Raw genomic sequence first — 22,749 nt, forward strand, 5'->3', positions numbered from 1 at the left:
AGGAGTAGGAAGAGATGCGAAGATCGCAGTGGGACCGTGAAGGACTAAGAAATCCGTAGACAACGGAGTACGATGTGCGGGGAAGAACGGGTAGAAAAAAACGATGAAGTCCCGCCGCTGTCCTACGCACGACGGAAAAACCCAGACTCTCCGAGGCGGGATCCGACGCCTGGAATGGCCAACGTCGTGACACCCGATATGCGTCTGACGGAATCAGACACGAGGGGGCAGTAGCTCAAACGACAATAACCTCCGACAGAGTGAGATTGTCCCCCCAGTCCTGGCGCGTGGTCAGGACCACTGATCACCTCCCAAGAGCGTTGATACCCTGGGTGTGATGGGCGTTGAAACTTAACGCTTACTAAGTCGGTACACCATGGGTGTTATCCCACCGGTAGTAAGTCTACAAGGGAGCGGTAGTCCGAGTTTGCAGCGCAGGGGAGCTATAGGACCTCCCGGACTCAAACGAGTCCACCAGGTAGTTGGTCATCTCAGACGAACGCCTTCATGAAGTTAACTTGTCGTTGATCGCCAACTAACCCAGAGTCCTCCGGATGATCGAAATGTATATCTAGTCCCAAGGCCTAGATCAAGGCAAGTGGAACCCCCGTTATAAAAGAAAAGGTCGCTGTCCGTGACCGACACCCCGAAAACCCAACCATGTGAAGAGAAGTAGGACGTGCGTCGTGAATAGAGGGTGCAGATCCCCGTACAGACTGGGGAGAGAAAGGATCCCATAAGGGAGCAAGGGCCAGGAACCGGTGCAGTCGTCAGTCGATGGAATTGGGCGGGTAACGAGAATTCCAATCTAACACCATAGCGGAAGTGCCTGGGGTACATTTCGCAGCTGGAACGATGTCGCGTTCCAGGCAGAAATGTCAGAGATCTTGCTAGATCCGTTAGGATTTTGGGTCAAGGACCCCCCAAGCGAAGGTCGTACTGGACCGCGGATACGGTGTCCATACGCAAGAACACACAGTAGGTGGACGTGTGTGGCATTAGAGTCCTGATGGCAAGACGGTCGTCAGGATTTCCACGTGTGAACGTGCAGCAGAGACTCCGCTGTGGGCCACGCCCCTCCTGTGGACGAGGGACCGCATCGAGTACCCCAACCGAGGTGGATGGCAACCTATTCCAAGATGAATCCAACGTGGAGTTGCAGGTGGACCTGCCGTGCCGTCTGTCGACCTGACGTAGCCACCACCGTAGTTCAATTATGGCTTCCGTGTCCAGAGTGACGACGTCTGTACAGTGAAGCCCCTGGCAAAGACGTAGGGACTGAGACTCTGAAGGTCTCGACAGTGAAAAGAAGCTGGACAAATGGCCTGGATTAACGCCGGAAACAGGCCGACCAGGCGAGCCAGTCCGCGTAAGGATACCCGTCGTTAGCCCAGCACGATACTGACCTCGTGCAGATGGCGGCCAAGTGGTCATGGGTAGCCGAAGGATCACTAGGTTGGTGTCCACCAAGAACCCTAAAACTCTACCTCCTGAGATGGGGAGAGGATAGATTCCCCGTGATCTATGGGGAACTGTCCCGGAGGCGTGTTCGTTCGCCAGGCGAGGGGTACGAGCCATTAAGAGTAGGTCGTCCAAGTAGATAATCAACCTCACCCTTTGTGTCGCAGAATGTCGTCACTGTATACAGTAATTACGAGAGATTTCTCAAGTTACTACCGGGCTATAACCGCCCTCCTTTCCTGACCAGGAAGACGTTGTTGGGGAAACCCGGGGGGAGCGGGTCCGTCTCCACTATCGTTTGGGTGAACCAGAGGCCCTGCAATTCGTTGTCTATTAGGGCGGTGTTCAGGTCTGAAGACCGAGGAAAGAGGGACTAGGTCCATCTCCGGTCCTATAATCCTGATAGACCGGCACTGTACCGTGTTAGACTTTGATGACGTTTGGGCTCATCCGGGATGGAATAGAGCCCTACCGTCTTGGAATATCTTAATCAGCGTGATCCCGACTAGCCTGCCCTCGGTGGTCGGACCGGGGTCTGATTCGGCTAGGTGAGACAGCTGGGGAACAAGCCACGTTAAGATTCGAGTGGCGGTGTCCAGTCGGACCCGTAGTGTCCACGCATCCCAGGAGGCGACCGCCCGTTGTGCCCAGCCCCGATTTGGGACAGGTCAGTCGGCTGTTCAGCGGCGTGGCCTGCTCACTAAGGTGTGGGATGATGGTGATAGGTCCCAAAGATCCAAGGCCCTGGTCTGTATGATCCGAAGGACCTCTCTATTCCCAGCTTGGGGGATTTCCCGTGTATGGTGGGATACCCCCAGGGTATGGGGTTCACCTCGGGAGTGTGCACAGCCATAAATGGTAAAGGAAGAGGGTTACGCCATGAAAATGATTCGGTGAGTTTTTCGACCGATCTCCGGATCCATTATGTGATATATTGGATCACCTCGGGTGGAGGTGCCCAGTCATCGCAGTGTGGATGGCATATCGCCCCCGGATCTATAATGGCTCTCTACGAGAATCCATAGAGTGTCACCCTGGGAACAGGGTTGGCGTCGTCATAGAGCGCCATGTGCCCACTGCCCTAACACTCATCATCATTCTCATCATCTACAACCTCAGACTCAAGGTGTTAGCCGCTTCAGACTCCGCGGACAACTCTGGAAGAGTCCACGAATGGGTCTGGCTTAGTCCGTCTAACGGATCGCTGCCTCTGCATGTGCATCTCCCCGAGGCTCGGGGGTCGGTCGGAGTCTGGGAGGGCAGTGGGTCGGCAGTCCGGGTAGGGTACTGCCTGGGACATATTATTTACTTCCCCTGTCGGGGAGTCAAGGGCCACAGAAACGTGGCAGCGTTTTGGAACGCCCAGCCCTTCTCAGGGGCGGTAGACCGTTGCCGGATGGTCCGGGCATATGGTGTGCAGGCGGGGGTAACCGACGACATGGTCGTAAAGATTGGTCTACCGATCAGTTTTGGCAACTGTGTAACACTGTTGAGATTTGGCCTCCTAGGACTGTGTCCACCCTATCCGGGGTACCGGCATGAACAATGCCATGATATTCATTAAATTGTAGAATCTTTGTACAATTCAATACAATTTTTTATACATATTTGTATAATTTATTTATATAATGAATATATAATTTGTATAATCCATCTATAATTTATTATTTGTAAAACTGAATAATGGATTTAGTTATATATTATAAGTAATAATATATATTAATAATAATATCATTAATAATAAATGTATTTATTCAAATTATTTAATTTAATTTATTTATTTATTAGATATTGATTCATTGGAATGAAATATATATATTTATATATATATATCTGAAAAGATGTACTGCCATCTAGTGGTTGAAAGCATGGTGAAACAGCAGCAGGTTCCTGGCTATGACACCGCTGGGAAGGACATCCTGCGGTGTGAGGGGAGCCTGACGAGATTCTAACTCCAGAGGCGAAGTCTCGCGAGACTACGGCCTCTGGAGTTCTTATTGGCCCGAGGTTGTGAGGGACGGAACGGTCGATGAGAACTGTTCTCCCCCGTCTCGCTCTCGATACCGAGAGAGGCACCGAAAGAGAGGAGAGGAGGCGAGGAGCGGTCGCGGCGGAGACCCCGCCCCCCACCTGAGTGCGCGAAGGGGAGCGTGGGGAGGGAGGGGGGGGGGACAGTTGCCCAGGCATGGCGCCCGCTGAGGGAGCGAATGAAAAACAGCGCGGATCACGGACGCCGCAGTGCTCCGGCGTCAAAGAAAGGGAAAAAACCCGAGCAAAGAATCAAAGAATTGGAAACAAACAAACGTGGCCTCTCAAACATATCTGCCTGACACCGCTCCGGTGTCAGGCAGACAGAAATAAAGCGCAGAAACGGGGGATAGCAGGGAGAACCCCCAGTATTCCACATCTTCCAAAACTACAGAACAATCAATTCCGACAAAATACCTGACACCGGGGCATTCGGTATCAGGGAGGAATTCCAGGGAAACTCCCCATGTTCCACAATACCTCAAACATATCTATCAGAGACCATATATACAATCAAACAATAAAGGTACATGAAACACCTATCTTGTAAATAATAAAGATACAAGAAGTACCTATCCTGTAAATAATAAAGGTACATGAAATACCTATCTTGTAAATAATAAAGGTACATGAAATACTTATCTTGTGTGCTCTGCCATGAGCAGAAAGAAAGAGGAATAGGTTACCTCAGACAGTCCCTTATATAGATTACGGTCTGGGAGGGGCTACGCTGGCCCAGGGACTGCTGGGAAGGGTAGTTCTTTGAATTTTTTCTTTTAAGCTACAATAAATGTTTACTGTATTTCTGCTATGGGCATTATTAAAGAAAGATAATGCATAAGATATGAGCCTCCTGTCTGAGGTATAATCTAATCATCAATGACTTGCCCTAATGTAAAATATGTCTGCTGTATATCATAGGGAGGTAACGGGGGAGATGTCACTACATTACTGAGGTCCAGATCTGTGGACAGATGTTGGCAGAAGAAAGGAGGGGCAACGCTCCATGGAATTTCCCCTAAATAGCCTATCAGCATCTCAGTTATTACATCCTGCGTCCTCCCCTCCCTTCCATCGCCACAGCAAGCAATTACTAAGAAAAAATGCTATAGTAGTCAATAAGATTAAAAATAAATACCAGAGAAGCAAGAATAATTGGATGCACACAATTACTCTGTAACCTGAATGCTAACCTCCTAACCACTTCAGCTCCGGAAGGTTTTACCCCCTTCATGACCGGGCCATGTTTTGCTATTTAGAAAAGCGCTTCTTTCACTGGTATTTGTGCGGTCGTGCAACGCTGGTTTTTTTATTTTTGCAATATAGACAAAAAACTACCAATTTTTTTTTTTTAACCACTTCCCGCCCGGTCAATAGTCAATTGACGTCCGGGAAGTGGTTGTGTAATCCTGACTGGACGTCTATTGACGTCCAGCAGGATAACATGCCGACTCGCGCCCGTGGGGGCGCGCAGCAGAGCGATCGGTGATGTGGGGTGTCAGTCTGACACGTGATCAGCCGTGTCCAATCACGGCTGATCAAGATGTAAACAGGAAGAGCCGTTGATCGGCCTCTGATAGACGCGAGTAGAGGAGAGCCGATCGGCGGCTCTCCTGACAGGGGGGTTTGCGCTGATTGTTTATCAGCGCAGCCCCCCCTCGGATGCCCACACTGGACCACCAGGGAAGCCCACACTGGACCATCAGAGAAGGGGGCAACAATATAAAAACAAGAAAAAAAGAGAATAGATGCCTATCAGTGCCCACAAATGGGCACTGACTGGCAACATAGGCACTGACTGGCACAATATGGGATCCAAAAGTGATGCCCAGCCATCAGTGCCACCCCTCAGTGCCCATCTGTGCCACCCATAAGTACCCATAAGTGCCCATCGGTGTCGCCTATGAGTGCCCGCCAGTGCCGCATACCAGCGCCGCCTATCAGTGCCCATCAGTGCCGCCTATCAGTGCCCATGAGTGCCGCCTCATCGGTGCCCATCAGTGCCACCTCACCGGTGCCCATCAGTGCCACCTCACCGGTGCCCATCAGTGCCGCCATATCAGTGCCCGTAATTGAAGAAGAAAACGTACTTATTTACAAAATTTTCGGTCTTTTTTGCAGAGGTGATCAAATACCACCAAAAGAAAGCTCTTTTTTGATATAAAAATAGTTTGGATACAGTGTAGCATGACCGCGCAATTGTCATTCAAAGTGCGACAGCACTGAAAGCTGAAAATTGGCTTGGGCAGGAAGGTGCGTAAGTGCCTGGTATGGAAGTGGTTAAATACCATTTTTTGAAAAAAATACAATTTAAAAAAAATATATATATATATTTTTTACATTCGGGCAAAATGTATTCTGCCACTTGGCTTTGGTAAAAAAAAAAAAAAAAAGAATCCTAATAAGTGAATATTGATTGGTTTGTGTGAAACTTATAGCCCCTACAAACTTTGGTTGTGCTCATAAGTTTACATACCCTGGCAGAATTTCGGATTTATTGGCCATTTTTCAGAGAATATGAATGATGACCCAAAACCTTTCTTTCACTCATAGTTAGTGTTTGGCTGAAGCCATTTATTATCAATCAATTATGTTTATTCTTTTTAATTCATAATGACAACAGAAACTACCCAAATATATATTATATATTGCAACGTATTACAATATTTGCCCGGGGCTTTGTCTGCTCTATATAGACACAGAACAATGTAATGGTTGGCAAAGTCAAGCAGTTTCGATAAAGCAAAGGTGTTTGTAGCTAAAAATAAAAAGCTCATAGACTTTCCACTGCAATGATAACATCAAGCAGTAAAAGCATTTGTGATATGTCTGTGACGTATTATATATCTTCTCCACAGAGCCTGCTTACAGGCCTTATGTACTATCGACCCGAAGACCCCATTAATTACCTAGAGTTGTGTCTGCAAAAGGTTCGAGATTTAGGAGGACCCGAAAAGGTGCAGTGGGACACATTCCTGAGTCGCACATTACCTCCGATCAATGGAGGCCAGGGAAAGAAGAACACACACAAATCCGGTGAGTATCGACAACATGACAACATGACACTGATTTAGCTAATGAGGTAGAGGAGGTGACAACCTATGACCTCCATGGTGAACCTTCTACAGAGATTCAAGAATACCCATCCCTGCCCGGATTCAGATAGGAGATACGACGGCGTATCTCCTGATACGCCGTCGTATCTCTGAGTCCGGCCGTCGTATCTATGCGCCTAATTCAGAGAATCAGTTACGCATAGATTTCCCTAAGATCCGACCGGCGTAAGTGTCTTACACCGTCGTATCTTAGGCTGCATATTTACGCTGGCCGCTAGGTGGCGCTTCCGTATAGTTACGCGAGGAATATGCCAATTAGGTATTTACGCCGATTCAGAAACGTACGTCGCATTTTCTTACGTCGTTTACGTTAGGCTTTTTTCGGCGTATAGTTACCCCTGCTATATGGGGCGTAGCTAATGTTAAGTATGGACGTCGTTCCCGCGCCGAGTTTTGAAAATTTTACGTCGTTTGCGTAAGTCGTTCGCGAATAGGGCTGGACGTCATTTACGTTCACATCGAATCCAATACGTCCTTGCGGCATACTTTGGGATATTTCACGGACGGCGCATGCGCCGTTCAAAAAAACCCGTCAAAAACGCGGGGTCATCTTAAATTTAAATAAAACACGCCCACAACATCCCCATTTCAATTAGGCGGGCTTACGCCACCACACATACGTTACGCCGCAGCTAAGGGCGCAAATTCTTTCTGCATACGGAACTTGCGCCCAAAGTTACAGCGGCGTAACGTATCTAAGATACGTTACGCCCGCAGATAGATAGAGTATTCTATCTGAATCCGGGCCCCTATGTCCGTTTTTCATCCATCCGTTTTCGGATGAAAAACGGACGCACATGTATCCCTATGGGATTGCGGATGTCAGCGGATGAACATCAGTCTCTGCTAGGCTCCATTTCTGCAGACGGAGGAAAATCCTATTTTTCCACCTGTCTGCGGATCGGATGAACACTGACAGACGTGTTCATCCGATCCCCCCATAGAGGAGGGCGGCGATCTGACAGGGCGGTCCCTGCACGTGCACAGTGTGCAGGGGCCGCCCTCTCATCTGCCAGCTCAGCGGGGATCAACGGAGCGATCTCTCTGAGCAAACGGGTGTTAAAGGAACAGATCCTCACGGGATCCGTACATGTGAAAGGGCCCTAAATGGTGGAAATTCTAAAGAAGCCCTCCAGGGTTGTAAGATCTCAATTGGTATAAAGAATGATGTAGACATCTTCAGCTGCAATAATAGGGTAGGACCGCCTGGTCATAATTTGAAAAGGAACTAGCAAAAGTGTATGCGTTCATGAAATGATGTAGAATTCGGAAATCCAATAGGTATGAATCATTTTTGGTAGGAATAAAATCTGTTACTAAAGCTAATAGGAATTGCCCTTTGCAGGCAGGGACCATGGGCCCATATAGTGTAGCAGAAAATATGGAAAGTCTATTTAGTGCTAGCTGTCCTAACAGATGGACTACTGCTCCGAGTCAGCTGTTAGGGTCCACGGCTAAGGAGACCAGACACGTATAGCTACACAAAGGAAACAAGACCAAAGGATATATATATATATGTATATATTAAAGTGATATTTATTTACAGTGAGAAATACTGTAGCAAACAATGAACACAGCAAACCATAAACACAGCACACAGTAAACATAAACCACTCCAGCAAACAAGAACAAGAATAACTAATGAACCTAACTGCTATCTATATACAATGGGGTAGATCCACGTACAACAGCGCATTACTGCACCGGGCGTAGCGTATCTAAGATACACTACGCCACTGTAGCTTACTTTTTTTCTTTTGAATCCTCAACGAATTTGCGCCGTAAGTTACGGCTGCGTAGTGTATCTCTTGCGGCGTAAGGGCGCGGAATTCAGATGGATGTAATGGGGGCGTGTTTTATGTAAATATGTTGTGATCCGACGTAAACAACGTTTTTTTTTAACTGCGCATGTGCCGTCCCTGGGGGTATCCCAGTGCGCATGCTCGAAATTTAACCGGAACAAGCCAATGCTTACGACGGTGATGTCATTCTACGCAAATTCCTATTCGCGAACAACTTACGCAAACGACGTAAAAAATTCAAAATTGTACGCGGGAACGACGGCCATACTTAACATTGAGTATGCCACCATATAGCACCTTTAACTATACGTCGGAAAAAGCCGAACGAAAACGACGTAAAAAAAATGCGCCGGGCCGACGTACGTTCGTGGATCGCCGTAACTAGCTAATTTGCATACTCAACGCGGATTTCAAAGGGAACGCCACCTAGTGTCCGCCGAAAATTTGCAGCTTAGATCCGACGGCGTACTAAGACGTATGCCTGTCGGATCGATCCCAGATGCTGTCGTATCTTGTTTTGTGGATAAAAAACAAAGATATGACGCAGGAAATTTAAAATTACGCCGGCGTATCAGTAGATACGCCGGCGTAATCCTTTTGTGGATCTGCCCCAATATCTACAACATAAGGGACAAAGGCAACAGGGATGCAAGGAAGGGAAACACGACTGGGAACAAGGCAGAGGGGTGCAGGACACAGAAGGTTCAGGAAAGGTATCAGGTGCAATCTGGTAGCAAGGAGGCAATCAGACAGGATAGTGGCGCCCTGATGCAAGGGAGGAGCACCTGCTGGTGGACACTGGAACTGCAGCCATCTGCAAAGTGAACCCCAGTGCCACCAGCAGGTGAACTCAACCCTGACATCAGCCTTCTTCAGGGCCTGCCAGCCCTCCTGGCTGCATCTGCCCGACATCACTGCCCGCAACAACACAGTCCACACTACTGGCTCTGCACCCATCCCAGACTGCACACTACCAGTCCTCTCAGGCGTGCCTCCTCTGTCCTCATGACTGTGCATGTCACTCATCAGCCATCCTGGCTGCAACCAGTTCCCTCCTGAAGACTTGCCCAGCAGTACTAGCTCCTGCTGTGCTCTCTGACTCCTCCTGTGCCTCCTGTTCAGATCCTTCATGAGTTCTTGACGTCGTATTTTACGTCGTTTGCGTAAGCGTACGTGAATGGGGCTGGGTGTAGGTTACGTTCACGTCGAAGGCAATGAGTATTTGCGACGTGATTCTGAGCATGCACGCGCATTTGCCGTACGATCGGCGCTTCATTTACATGGGGTCACGATTCATTACCATACAACACGCCCCCTACCTGCCTATTTTGAATTAGGCGGGGTTACGCCGGGCCATATGCGCTACGCCGACGTAACTTAGGAGGCAAGTGCTTTGTGAATACAGTACTTGCCTCACTATGTTATGTCGGCGTAGTGCAAATGGGATGCGCTACGTCGGCGTAGTGCAAATGGGATGCGCTACGCCGGCATTAAGATACGCACCTCTACGTGAATCTGGCCATATGTGTTTACATGTTGTCCATATCCCCCCTTATTCTTCTCTTCTCAAGAGTGAATACATTCAGTTCCTCTAATCTTTCCTCATAGCTGAGCTCCTCCATGCCTCTTATCAGTTTGGTTGCTCTTCTCTGCACTTTCTCCAGTTCTCCGATGTCCTTTTTGAGAACTGGGGCCCAAAACTGAACTGCATATTCCAGATGAGGTCTTACTAATGATTTGTACAGGGGCAAAATGATATCTCTGTCTCTGGAATCCATACCTCTCTTAATACAAGAAAGGACTTTGCTCGCTTTGGAAACCGCAGCTTGGCATTGCATGTTATTATTGAGCTTATGATCTACCAAAACCCCCAGATCCTTCTCCACTACAGATCCCCCCAGTTGTACTCCCCCTAGTATGTATGACGCATGCATATCCTTAGCCCCCAAGTGCATAACTTTACATTTATCTACATTAAACCTCATCTGCCACTTAGTCGCCCAATCAGACAGAGCATTGAGGTTGGCTTGTAAATTGGAGACATCCTGCAAGGACGTTATTCCACTGCATAGCTTGGTGTCATCTGCAAAGACAGAAATGTTACTTTTGATCTCAGACCCAATATCATTTATAAATATATTGAAAAGTAAGGGTCCCAGCACTGAACCTTGGGGTACACCGCTGATAACATTGGACCATTCAGAGTAAGAATCATTAACCACGACTCTCTGAATTATGTCTTTTAGCCAGTTTTCTATCCATTTACAAACTGATATTTCCAATCCTGTAGACCTTACCTTACACATGAGCCGTGTGTGCGTAACTGTATCGCTAAAGCCACCAGCAGTAATCGTATGCAAAAAATCAGACAGGCTGGTTGCATTCAAGTTGATCGATGGATCAGCTTGGATACAATTAGCCTGCCCATAGATGGATTGACTCTAGGCTGGTCCCTGCTAAACCGGCTGCATTTTGATCTACGTATGGCCAGCTTTATTTTCTTTCTTGTTTTCTCCTTTAAAATGTTATGAGATGGGATTTAAAAAAAAAAACACTCCATCTGCAATGTACAGTATATAGTGGTGCACTACTGGCAGCTTGCTGGGAACGTTTTAAACAGGGACAAAAGGTAAAACATCAGAAATCCTAATGGTATAACGACCCTATGCAGGAACAGGAAAAACATCTGTTTAACAATACCATGTTGATTAGCAGTATGAAGTTCAGCACAACAATTAGACTGGACCCATATGGAATATGTAAAGTACTGAAGTCATGCAAAATAGGGCAGTTTGGAGACATTCTCACCCATGGTTCCTCCAGAGATTGTTAGGGTTTCCATGAGCTGCAGCTGATTGACCTCCCATCTCAGTGGCGGCTGGTGCTCCAAATTTTGGGGGGCTCAAACAAACTGAAAAAAAAAAACATCAAGCGCAGCCACTGTGCCCATCAAACGCAGCCACTGTACCCATAAATTGCCACCACTGTGCCATCAAAAGCAGCTACTGTACCCATCAATTGCTGCCAGTGTGCCCATCAATTGCCGCCACTGTGCCCATCAATTGCTACAAGTGTGCCCCATCAATTACCGCCAGTGTGCCCCATCAATTGCCGCCAGTGTGCCCCATCAATTACCGCCAGTGTGCCCCATCAATTGCCACCAGTGTGCCCCATCAATTGCCGCTACTGTGTCCCATCAAATGCTTACCTGTCTCGGCTCTGTCCTCCACGCTCCGAGTCCTCATGTCTTCTCCCATCCTCTTCCTGTCCTCTGCTATGATAGGGCATCCAATCACAGTGCCTGTCGCTTCAGCCAATCTGGTGATAGGGTAACCAGACCCGATTGGCTGAGAGGTGGGTCAGTGTTAGGGAAGCGATTTATTCGCTTCCCTTACACAACACTGTGTAAACAGCGAACGCACAGCATTGCGCCCCCTGGTTATCAATTTGGAAGTCTATTGGAGCCTATGGCTCAAATCAGGACGCCTATTAGAGCCGAAGGCTCAAATCAGGCGATTACAAAAAAAAACACTGCTGTAATTCAGATGCCCGGCACCCGACAAGAGGCCGGACACCTAAATAGGGGGCAGCAGCAACGACAATAGATAAATTCATGCAATGCATGATTCTATCTATTGGTGATTGACAGGTGCAGGAGAGAGGGGGCAGCGCTCCTTTATGGACGCACCGCCACTGTCCCATCTGATAGTACCTCCATAGTGCCACTTGGTAGAGCCAGCTTCATGCCACTAATGATCTTTTTAGCTGTCTGTAAGGGTGGCATTCTAACTGCCACTGTAAACTGGGAATTCTTCCCATTGGCTACCAATATAAGGGGCATTCTCCAATAACCCATCAATGAATTGGTTTTAGCAGGGGTTCCCCGAGACCTAAATATTATTTTAAGGAACGTTTGGTGAAGGTTGGTCTAGAGTAGGTCTCAGCCAGCACTGTGCACAGATAATGTAACACACAGCACAGCCAGAATGTGAGCACATTTCACTGTCCGCAGCCCACATCACAATAAAGCTATGTGAGAGAGTATAGGTATGTGGCCACAGTTGTCTGTATATTGTCACTAAGTTACTGTTTTTATTATAGCTAGCAATACATATCATTTATTTTGGTATAATTACTATTTTTCATGTTTATCTTTCCAGAGGGATCCCAACATATGCGCCGCTATGAGTGTCTTCCCCCCATCCAATCTCAATTCTCCATCGACAGTGATTCGGATATGACCGAATCTTCTGGGCTTATTCAGGAATATGACGTGTTCGATCCAAACAGGGCGAGGCCCAAAATCATTTTTGTCATTGGTGAGTTGTACCTTTCGGTGGCAGTTCTGTCATTGATTGACTCATCTTGGCCCTGCAGAGCCACCATGGTAATTCTACTTTGCTAACTGTATGCAGTCAGTTTAGGCCAGGGGTCTCCAAACTTTCTAGTGCCCCATTGATGGTGTCAGTAGGGAGGGTGGTGCTTCATCATTTGTATCAGTGGGAGGAATAGTGCCCGATCATTGGTGTCAGTGGGATGGGAGGAATAGTGCCTCATCATTGGTATCAGTGGGAGGAATAGTGCCCGATCATTGGTGTCAGTGGGATGGGAGGAATAGTGCCTCATCATTGGTATCAGTGGGAGGAATAGTGCCCGATCATTGGTGTCAGTGGAATGGAGGAATAGTGCCTCATCATTGGTATCAGTGGGAGGAATAGTGCCCGATCATTGGTATCAGTGGGAGGAATAGTGCTCGATCATTGGTGTCAGTGGGATGGGAGGAATAGTGCCTCATCATTGGTATCAGTGGGAGGAATACATACCACCCAACAAGCACGGATTCTGCGGGATTTCCCCGCACTGACTGCATATTCCCGCAGTCCCGCAAAAGGGTTACATTTCCTGCACTGAGAAGATCCGAGCTCCCCCCCCCCCCCCCCCCCCGCTCAGTACTGCAGTACTGTAGGAGGAGGCGGGTATAGATAACAGTTCATGTCCCATCATTTTTTGGGAAAAGAAATACATTGCAATCTGCTGAAATGGGCAGTACTGCTGGAGGAGGCGGGTGGAGCTGAATGGCAGCCTATAGGAGGAGGCGGGTGGAGCTGAATGGCAGCCTATAGGAGGAGGCGGGCGGAGCTGAATGGCAGCCGTCCTATAGGAGGAGGCGGGCGGAGCTGAATGGCAGCCGTACTATTGGAGGAGGCGGGCGTAGCTGAATGGGCAGCACTGCTGGAGGAGGAACCGTAGCACGTCGATGACTGCTGAGGGAAGAGACATTCTGTGCAAAGGTGAGAGGCATCCACTTCTTTCCCCCCCCCGCTAAACAACCTCGACCCCCACCGCTCAACAACTTCGACCCCCCCTCTCCGCTCAACAACTTCGATTCCCCCCCCGCTCGGGAGGTATGGGAATAGTGTCCCATCATTGGTTAGTGGGAGGAATAGTGCCTGTGACAGACTTACCCGGGACACCCTGGACCCTCTTATGTCTAAAATCATCCTATGTCCACTAGGGGCATAGGATGACTGAGAAATTATATCTTGGACTACCTGAGATGGGATTATTATGTAATTATTATCCACAATATATTCCAGGATATCTGTAAAAAAACTATTTACTGTCTGTTGATTCTGAACTCAACGAGTTAATTGTAAGAATGACTCATTCATAATGTTGTGACACATACTGTTAGATGCTAATGCCATCACCTCCAGCCATCTGTCTGTTCTCTGTGCTAATTGACCCTGCTATTGTGTGAAGATGTCCTGTGTTTACACTTATGATAATGTGTATTGTATAGCAGGTGAACGAGGAGAGGTAACGTCTACTCTGAAAGGTCATATCTATGAGTCGCCTAGTCAGGGTAAATGATTAGTTAATTAGCTCATGTTAATTTATGTTCTGGTTACCTCCTCTTTAAACTGTATATAAGGTTGTATTCTTGGTTCTATTAAACACTCCATGTTCAGCAGACAAACAAGTCTCGTCTCATTGTGTGCTTTAACCCGGCAGTTTTCCTATGGGAAAAGACTGCGGTGGAGTATACACACATCCGGGTTTCCCGACCAAAGCTCTCATGGCAGTTTTCCTGTCAGGAAACCCGGTCGTGTGTAGGGGGAAAAAGTAACCAAACCAAACAGGTTCTCGGTTTTCCCCTTTGGTTTCCCAGCGGTAAAAACCTGTATGTGTGTACTAAGCATTAGTTTTGCCCAGAGATTTTTATTGGGGTTTAGGTCTGGCCTGTTTCATGGCCAGTCAATAAGGAAGAGCTATCTACTAACCAAGCTTGCCTTCCCACTGCCTTTACTAATGCTGTATTCCATCTGTATTATACAGAAGTGGAAATAGTTCTTCTTAATCTTTTTTTCCTAGGGGGTCACATGACCTCACATCTCTGGGTCTCGATTGGCTTGATGAGAGCAGCGACTTTACCTCACCGGTATCAGTGTGCTGGGGTTTGTCAGAGTCTCCCCCCACCAGCTGCAGCTCTGTGGTCACGTGACCAATAGGAAACAGTATACCAAAAGAAGACTCTACTGGTAGTCATGGACTTTTTGTGGACTATACAGAGACAAACCGAGTATCATAAAACAGTTCTTTATTACATATCATTAAAACAACAGTGATTCAGTGTCATTAATTAAAGGCCAGTATGTCAAGATGGTAATCAAGACTTGTGTGTCCTAATAGTAACATAAGCTCTCAGTCCATGCTATCAATAAAGAAAAAAATCTTAGGAACAGATTTATAGGTCCTGTGCTTTCCACATCATTCCAGCATTGACCAATAGGAAACAGATTGCACATCTAAATGTTACACATGAGGGCAGATCCACAGAGATCTGCACCCGCGCAGCGTATCAGACATACGCTACGCCGCCGTACCTTACCTGGCTTTAAATCGAATCCTTAAAGATTTTGCGCCGTAAGTCACGGCGGCGTAGTCTATCTCTGGCGGCGTAAGGGCGCGGAATTCAAATCGGCGATTAGGGGGCGTCTTTCATTTAAATGAAGCGCGCCCCCGCGCCGAATGAACTGCGCATGCGCCGTCCCTAAATTTCCCGCCGTGCATTGCGCTAAATGACGTTGCAAGGACGTAATTTTTTTTAACATCCCGATTCACGGACGACTTACGCAAAAAAATAAAAAATTCAAAATAAACGCGGGAACGACGGCCATACTTAACATGGCAGGTCTAACTATACGCGACGAAATACCAGCTTTAACTATACGCCGGAAAAAGCCGACTAGAGACGCTGTAAAAAAATGCGACGGCTGCTCGATCGTCGGAAATAGCTAATTTGCATACCCGACGCGGATAACGACGTGAACGCCACCCAGTGGACGCCGAAGAATTGCATCTTAGATCCGAAGGCGTACGAAGACGTACACCTGTCGGATCTAACCCAGATGCCATCGTATCTTGGTTTGAGGATTCAAACCAAAGATACGACGCGGGTAATTTGAAAGTACGCCGGCGTATCAGTAGATACGCCGGTGTACTCACTCTGTGGATCTGAACCATGGTGTGCAGCACTACTAAAGCAAATGGGCTGGCAACATTGAAAGCTTGATTAGTAGATAGCCTTTCTGTATTCTTTATTAGAATGGGATAAAAAAACTGTCCTTTACAGTCTTGACTGTTATGCCGCACAATCAGAAATTCCGACAGCAAAATTACGATGTGAGCTTTTGAACGGAAATTCCAACTGTGTGTATGCTCCATCGGACTTTTGCTGTCGGAATTTCCACCAACAAAAGATTGAGAGCCGGTTCTCAAATTTTAAGACAGAAAAAAATCCGATTGTCTGTAGCAATTCCGATGCGCAAAATTCTGACGAATGCTCGGAAGCATTGAACTTCATTTTCTCGGCTCCTCGTAGTGTTGTACGTCACCCCGTTCTTGACGTACGAAAATTCAGAGAACTTTTGTGTGACCGTGTGTATGCAAGTCAAGCTTGAGCGGAGTTCCGTCAGAAAAACCATACAAGGTTTTTTCCGACGGAAAATCCGATCGTGTGTACGCGGCATAACAGTTGAAAAATTGTAAGGTAATCTGGAGTGATGCAAATAAAATAAAATATTGATTTTTGGGAGTGTTGGCATGAAAAGTATCCATTGAAGGGTCAGTGAAGACCAGCTTCCAGAGTGATGAAATATCCTATAAGCTGTATGTACTAGGGTTACACGTCTAGTTATACTGTTGCCCGTATTCAATCTGTAGAAAGGATGCAAAATGCTAAAAAATACATGGAGACAATATCGCAACCAACACTTTTTTCTTTTGCTATAAACTGATGACAGCATGAAATGTGATTGGTTGTAGCAAGTTATTCCTGTCCTGTACCCTTCCCTCCCTCCTGATTTGAATGTGTCTTCCGGTATCACAGGTGGTCCAGGCAGTGGTAAGGGGACTCAGAGTACAAAGATGGCGTCTCATTTTGGCTTTGTCTGCATATCCGTGGGTGATATTCTACGTAAGCAGCTTATTCACCACGCCAGCAGTGACCGCAAGTGGGAGCTGATAGCTCAGATCATTTCTAAGGGGGAGCTTGCCCCTCAGGTAGGTGTCTGCTGTTTGGGATATAACTTCTAAAATATTATTTGTATGTAATGCAAGTTTCACATTTGTGCGATGTGGCAGTGCCAATACGTTGCCGCACGTTACAGTGACGGCTGCCCCGTCATTTAAATGAGCTGCCTATGGTGCTTAAAATGGTTGTAAACCTCAGACATGAAATATGAACAAATAGCCAGATTCAGAGAGACGGGCGCATCTTTAGTTTGGCGTAGCGCATCTCATATGCGCTACGCCAATGTAACATTGAGAGGCAAGTACTGTATTCACAAAGCACTTGCTCCCTTATGTACGCCGGCGTAACGTAAATGGGCCCGCGTAATTCAAAGTAGCAAGGCAGTGGGCGTGTTGTATTATAATGAAGCGTGACCCCATGTGAATGCATGGCCGAACGAACGGCGCATGCGCGCGCATGCTCAGAATCACGTCGCAAAAACTCCCTACGATACGACGGCTCAATGCGTACGACGTGAACGTCACTTACGCCCAGCCCCATTCACGTACGACCTACGTAAACGACGTAAAATCCGACAGCACTTCCGACGTCTATACCCTAAACGACTTAGACCAGCTTTTTGGTGGTTTAACGTTACGTTGGAAAAACGCCTTACGTAAACGACGTAGATTACAGCGACAGGCGCAAGTACGTTCGTGAATCGGCGTATCTAGCTCATTTACATATTCGACACGTAAATCAACGGAAGCGCCCCTTGCGGCCAGCGTAAATATGCACCAAATATACGACGGCGTAGGAGACTTATGTCGGTCGTATCTTGGCCAAATTCAGGCGTATCTGGTTTCCAGAATACGCTTAAAGATTCGACGGCGCACATTCAGACTTACAACGGCGTATCTACTGATATGTCGGCGTAAGTCTCTCTGAATCTGCCTAAAAGTATATACGTCTGTAGTGAGTACTTGTCTCACTCCAGAGCACTAAGGGTCATTTCGGTCTGTTGCTTTGTTCCTCTGCTACCAGCATGAGTCACATCTGACCAGTGGCTGCCCATCCATACAGGGCGTAGGGGCGTCTCCCCCCAAATCCATGCATCTGACTCCTAATCTACATGCAGGGCGCCGGTCGCATGGATTGCAATGTTTTTTTTTTTTTTTCTGAAGCACATGATTAGAGCCGTAAACTTTAATTGGCTTAAAAAAGGGTGGGCTCAGGGTGCAGAGCACTGCGCCCTGAGCCTATCCAGTTGTTGACAATAGCGAATTAATATTCGCTATTGTCTTCCTGATTCTCCTCCCGGCCAATCAGGAAGCGGGTCCTGAGACCCGTTTGGCCGAAAGCAAAAGCGACCGTATTGGCCACTGAGGGGACACAGGTGGGCGGGGGGTGGAGTCTGGTTTGTTTTCCACCCCCCCAAATGGAGCACCAACCGCCACTGTGTCTGCTGACAAATTTCCAGACACCAAGAGAAAAGTCCCTTCCCTCTAATCAGCTCTCAAAACTCAACTCACTGATGTAATTTCAGCTCCCCGCCCTCTACTTTTCAGAGGTGAGAAATACTGGGTAATTGCTAGACTTTGAATGGATGTAGGGGACAGACAGCTGTAGATAAACAGGTACAACTTATGTAGGATGATTTATTTCATCCCTGTGCATCTCTTGAGGCAAGTCACTGTATATGGAAGGGTTTACAACCACTTTACCACTTTGCACCAAAGAAGTACATCACCCCTTTTTTTAAATCGTGCCCCACCAAAACGTACGTACTTTGCAAGTATGCATTTTGTCGCAGCTTTGCTGTGGCTGGTGTAAAGACTGATTTGGGTATTTATACTGGCTAGTTACAGTATAATACTTATTTTATACAAAATACTCATCTGGGTTCAGGACTGAAACGTTGAATTTATGTCCTAAAAAAAAAGAAGAAGAAGAAAAAAAAAGGAAAAACCTTTTATAACCGTAGACCTCATTCCATTCACTCAAGGGGCCCCCCTCACACTGCGGAAAGCTCATTCAACACCTGCGCCCTAATACATACTTAATGTCTGTCAGTTAGCAAGTCTATTGGAAGTAATGTATAACTGGCAGTGCAGGGAAAGAATCGGCACTCCCCCTGCAGGCAAACAGGGAATATTACAGCCTCTCAGCTTCAAAATGCGTAGAAATTGGGGGAAGCATAATGAAAATCAATACATAGGAAAACCTTGTTGTTGTCCATACAAAAATTTTGAGCACCAGCCGCCACTGCATAATGGTCTAGTATGGATCACATACTAGCTCATTATGTTCAGTGCCGATCCTGGCCTCCCTGGAGCCCTAAGAAAAATTAAATGTCACATTAAAGTTGAGAAGCGCGGGGGGTGGGGGGGGGGGGTGTTTGGCGGCAGTGACATGTCACATTAAAGATTAAAGTTGAGAAGCGGGGGGAGGGGGTGTTCTGCTGTCGGAAATGACATCTTACATTAAAGTGAGAAGCAGGGGGTGCTGACTTCCTATCTCTTCTCCCATGCAGCCAGCGAGTTATGAAGTGGGGTGAGGGGCCAAAAATGACTTCTCACCAGGTGGGGCCTCTAGTAATTTGGGGGGCCCTCTGCAGCTTTGCGGGGCCCTAAGCGGCTGGCATAGTGAGCCTATAGGGCGGATCGGCCCTGATTATGTTACACTGACTTGCAAATAAAGTGTTTGTACAGCTTAATTGTGATTATACGTCACAGTTGTTTTGTTTTCAGCCTTTTTAAATTACCTTTAAACCCCTTTCACACTGGCACCGCTCCACGTTAGCGTTAAAGCGGCGATAGTTTTAACTGCGCATTACCACCATTTTAGTGGCGCTTTACGGCCGCTAGCGGGGCGCTTTTAACCCCTGGGCACTAGCGGGCGAAGGTTCTTCGGCAGCAGTGCCCATTCATTTCAATGGATAGGGGCAGTGGAGGAGCGGAGTATACTGGTATAAACCACCCCAAAGATGCTGCTTGCAGGACTTTTTCCAACGTCCTGCAAACGCACCGCTCCAGTGTGAAAGCACTTGGGCTCTCACACTGGGGCTGCAGGGGAGACATTTTTCAGGTGCTTTATAGGCGCTATTTTTTAGCCCTTTAGCGCCTGAAAAACTCCCCAGTGTGAAAGGGCTCTAAATCCCAAAAAGATCAGATAATTCTAGGCATTCTACCACCAACTGTATCTTTCATTTCAAACTGTTGGCGATATGTTCAGCCAATGAAGGTGCTTCTAAGATGCATTTGATCAGCAGTCGACCTCCTCCTGATCTGCTTCAAGCGTCCCAATAGACTTGTATGAAAATCTGTTTGAATCAAACAAAAGTCCACTGACACAGGCCTTTTGGGTATTCCTAGTGAAATATACCTCATCAGCGCAAAGAGGTAAAAGGCTTTGGGTACCCTGAGCCCTTTAGTAACCAGGCTCCCACCCCATTCAGGCAGGATCTGTGATGAGCAGCGTATTTGCTATGACCCGGTATATCTCAGAACACCCCGAGGGATAGGCATGACTGAGAAGCACAGACACTAGATGATTGCTAGGAGCTCAGAACACTGCAGGCTGGCAGGTTGTAGACACAAGCACTTTGGCATCCCACCCTTTGCTAACACCCGTTTACTTACATACATAGTCAGGTTGAAAAAAGACACAAGTCCATGTAGTTCAACCAAAAGAAAAAAAATAGAAAGCCTCTATATACACACACACACAATACCCACATTTGATCCATAGGAAGGCAAAAAAATAAAAAATCCCAATTCAACATGGTCCAATTTTATTCAGGAGCAGTGGCGGCTGGTGCTCAACATTTTTGGGGGGGCGCAAACGAAAAAAAAACAAAAAAACAATTGCAGCCTCACTGTACCTATGAATTGTCACCACTGTGCCATGCCATCAAATGCAGTCACTGTGCCATCAAAACGCAACCACTGTGCCATCAAAACGCAGCCACTGTGCCATGCCATCAAAACGCAGCCACCGTGCCATCAAAACGCAGCCACTGTGCCATGCCATCAAAACGCAGCCACCGTGCCATGCCATCAAACACAGCTACTGTGCCATCAATTGTCACCACTATGCCATCAAACACAGCCACTGTGCCCCCAATTGCCGCCACTGTGCCCCCAATTGTTGCCACTGTGCCCCCAATTGTCACCACTGTGCCCCCAATTGTAGCCACTGTGCCCCCAATTATTGCCACTGTGCCCCCAATTGTAGCCACTGTGCCCCCAATTGTTCGCTGTGAATGCTCTCAAACTTTCTGACAACAAATGTCCGATGGAGGATAATCCGATCGTATGTACACAAATCCATCGGACTAAAATCCAAAGTTCAAACGAGCACACAAGTCCATCGGACTGAAGTCCAAAGTTCAAGCATGCATGCTCAGAACCAATGCTAAACATCAGACAACAATAGCAGAAGTTGCCCAAAGGGCGGCGGTAAAGAGCTGAAAAACCACGTGGTTTGGTGAATGTTGGTTGAAAAAGTTCTGCCGTGTATATGCATACCAAGTTCACGGCAAACGCCCCCTTCGGACAAAAATCCACGGAAAAGTCAGATGGAAGTCCGATCGTGCGTATGAGGCTTAAGATTGCTGTCATGTAAACTCATCATAGTAACAAATGTGTGGCCTGCTTGTATCTATAAGGCCCCTTTCACACGGGTCCCTCCATTTATGACACGTGACTAGAAGGATCAAAATTTTCATGCAGTATATCCTTATGGACTGCATGCCTTTATAACCGGGCCTTTTAAGGAACACTGGACCAAACGCAATGGGTCTGCCTGCAGGTCCACTCTTGTGAATCTGACTGGCTGTGAATTGCAAAAAAAAAATGAATGCCATACAAATACACTGTCTAGTTCAGTTTTGTATTTAGTAAAATATTACATGTAGCTTCAAATGCAGCTAGTATAATTATCTGAATATATGTTTATATTATCCATTAACTATCTGCATAGTGGCACTTGTAGTTGGGTTGGGGGCAGCGTGCTGAGCCCATCAAGGCTTGATTGCTTTGCATAGTGCTGTCAGTGTCAGGCCTCGTACACACGACAGAGTTTCTCGGCAGAATTCGTCGAGAATCTCGGTGAAGAGCCGGATTCTGTCGAGAAACTCGGTCGTGTGTACATTTTCGGCCCGATGGAGCCGCCGAGGAACTCGTCGAGCAAATAGAGAGCAGGTTCTCTATTTTCTCGATGGCAGTGGATTTTGGCTCGACGAGTTCTTCATCGGGCTGTTTTTTAAACGAGAAACTCGGTCGTGTGTATGCTAAGAAACCTGTCAAAAACTTAGACACTGGAGACCAACATAGGTAAAACTAGCGTTTGGAATGGAGATAGCACATTCGTGTCGCTTCCAACATTATTTAATCGTTTATTTGCAGCGCTTTACACAATTTTTCCTAAGGGCACAAAACAGCAATATAATAATTTTTTTTTACGATATTCACACAGAGTTCCTTAAAATTAGGTGGAACCTTTTTCTTACTGGACTCAATATTTTTTTTTTTTTTTATTGTCACCTTATTTTGGTCGTGTGTTTTAAATCCTGCTTTTAATCACCTTAATTTTAATTTTTTTAAAAATGCAAATCCTTTTATTTTTTGTAATGTCAAGTTCCCCCCATAGAAACCTTATTGCTTTGTCTTATCTCATGTGTCCCTTTCAAATTACACCTTATATCCAATTTTTACAAAATAAGAACCTGCCTTCTCACTTGCAAAATTGAAATGTAAAAAAATACAAGGACAAGTATGAACTGTAAAAAAAAAATGTACCATTTATTTTGGTAATAAAAAAAAAT

General features: G+C 46.8%; 1 protein-coding gene across 2 annotated transcripts in view; it reads left to right on the forward strand.

Annotated features, from left to right (window-relative positions):
- AK1 (adenylate kinase 1) overlaps positions 1-22,749 on the forward strand; it is a 169,510-nt gene that overhangs the window by 6,398 nt on the left and 140,363 nt on the right. Inside the window, exons 2-4 of one of the 2 annotated variants that reach the window (XM_040324750.1) lie at positions 6,348-6,525; positions 12,568-12,726; positions 16,800-16,972. In XM_040324750.1, the coding sequence (XP_040180684.1) occupies positions 6,348-6,525; positions 12,568-12,726; positions 16,800-16,972 (510 nt within the window). The remainder of the gene's footprint in view (positions 1-6,347; positions 6,526-12,567; positions 12,727-16,799; positions 16,973-22,749) is intronic. The other variant, XM_040324751.1, reaches the window with a different exon arrangement.

Source organism: Rana temporaria, chromosome 9 (assembly GCF_905171775.1).
Source record: "Rana temporaria chromosome 9, aRanTem1.1, whole genome shotgun sequence".
Classification (NCBI taxonomy): Eukaryota; Metazoa; Chordata; class Amphibia; order Anura; family Ranidae; genus Rana; species Rana temporaria.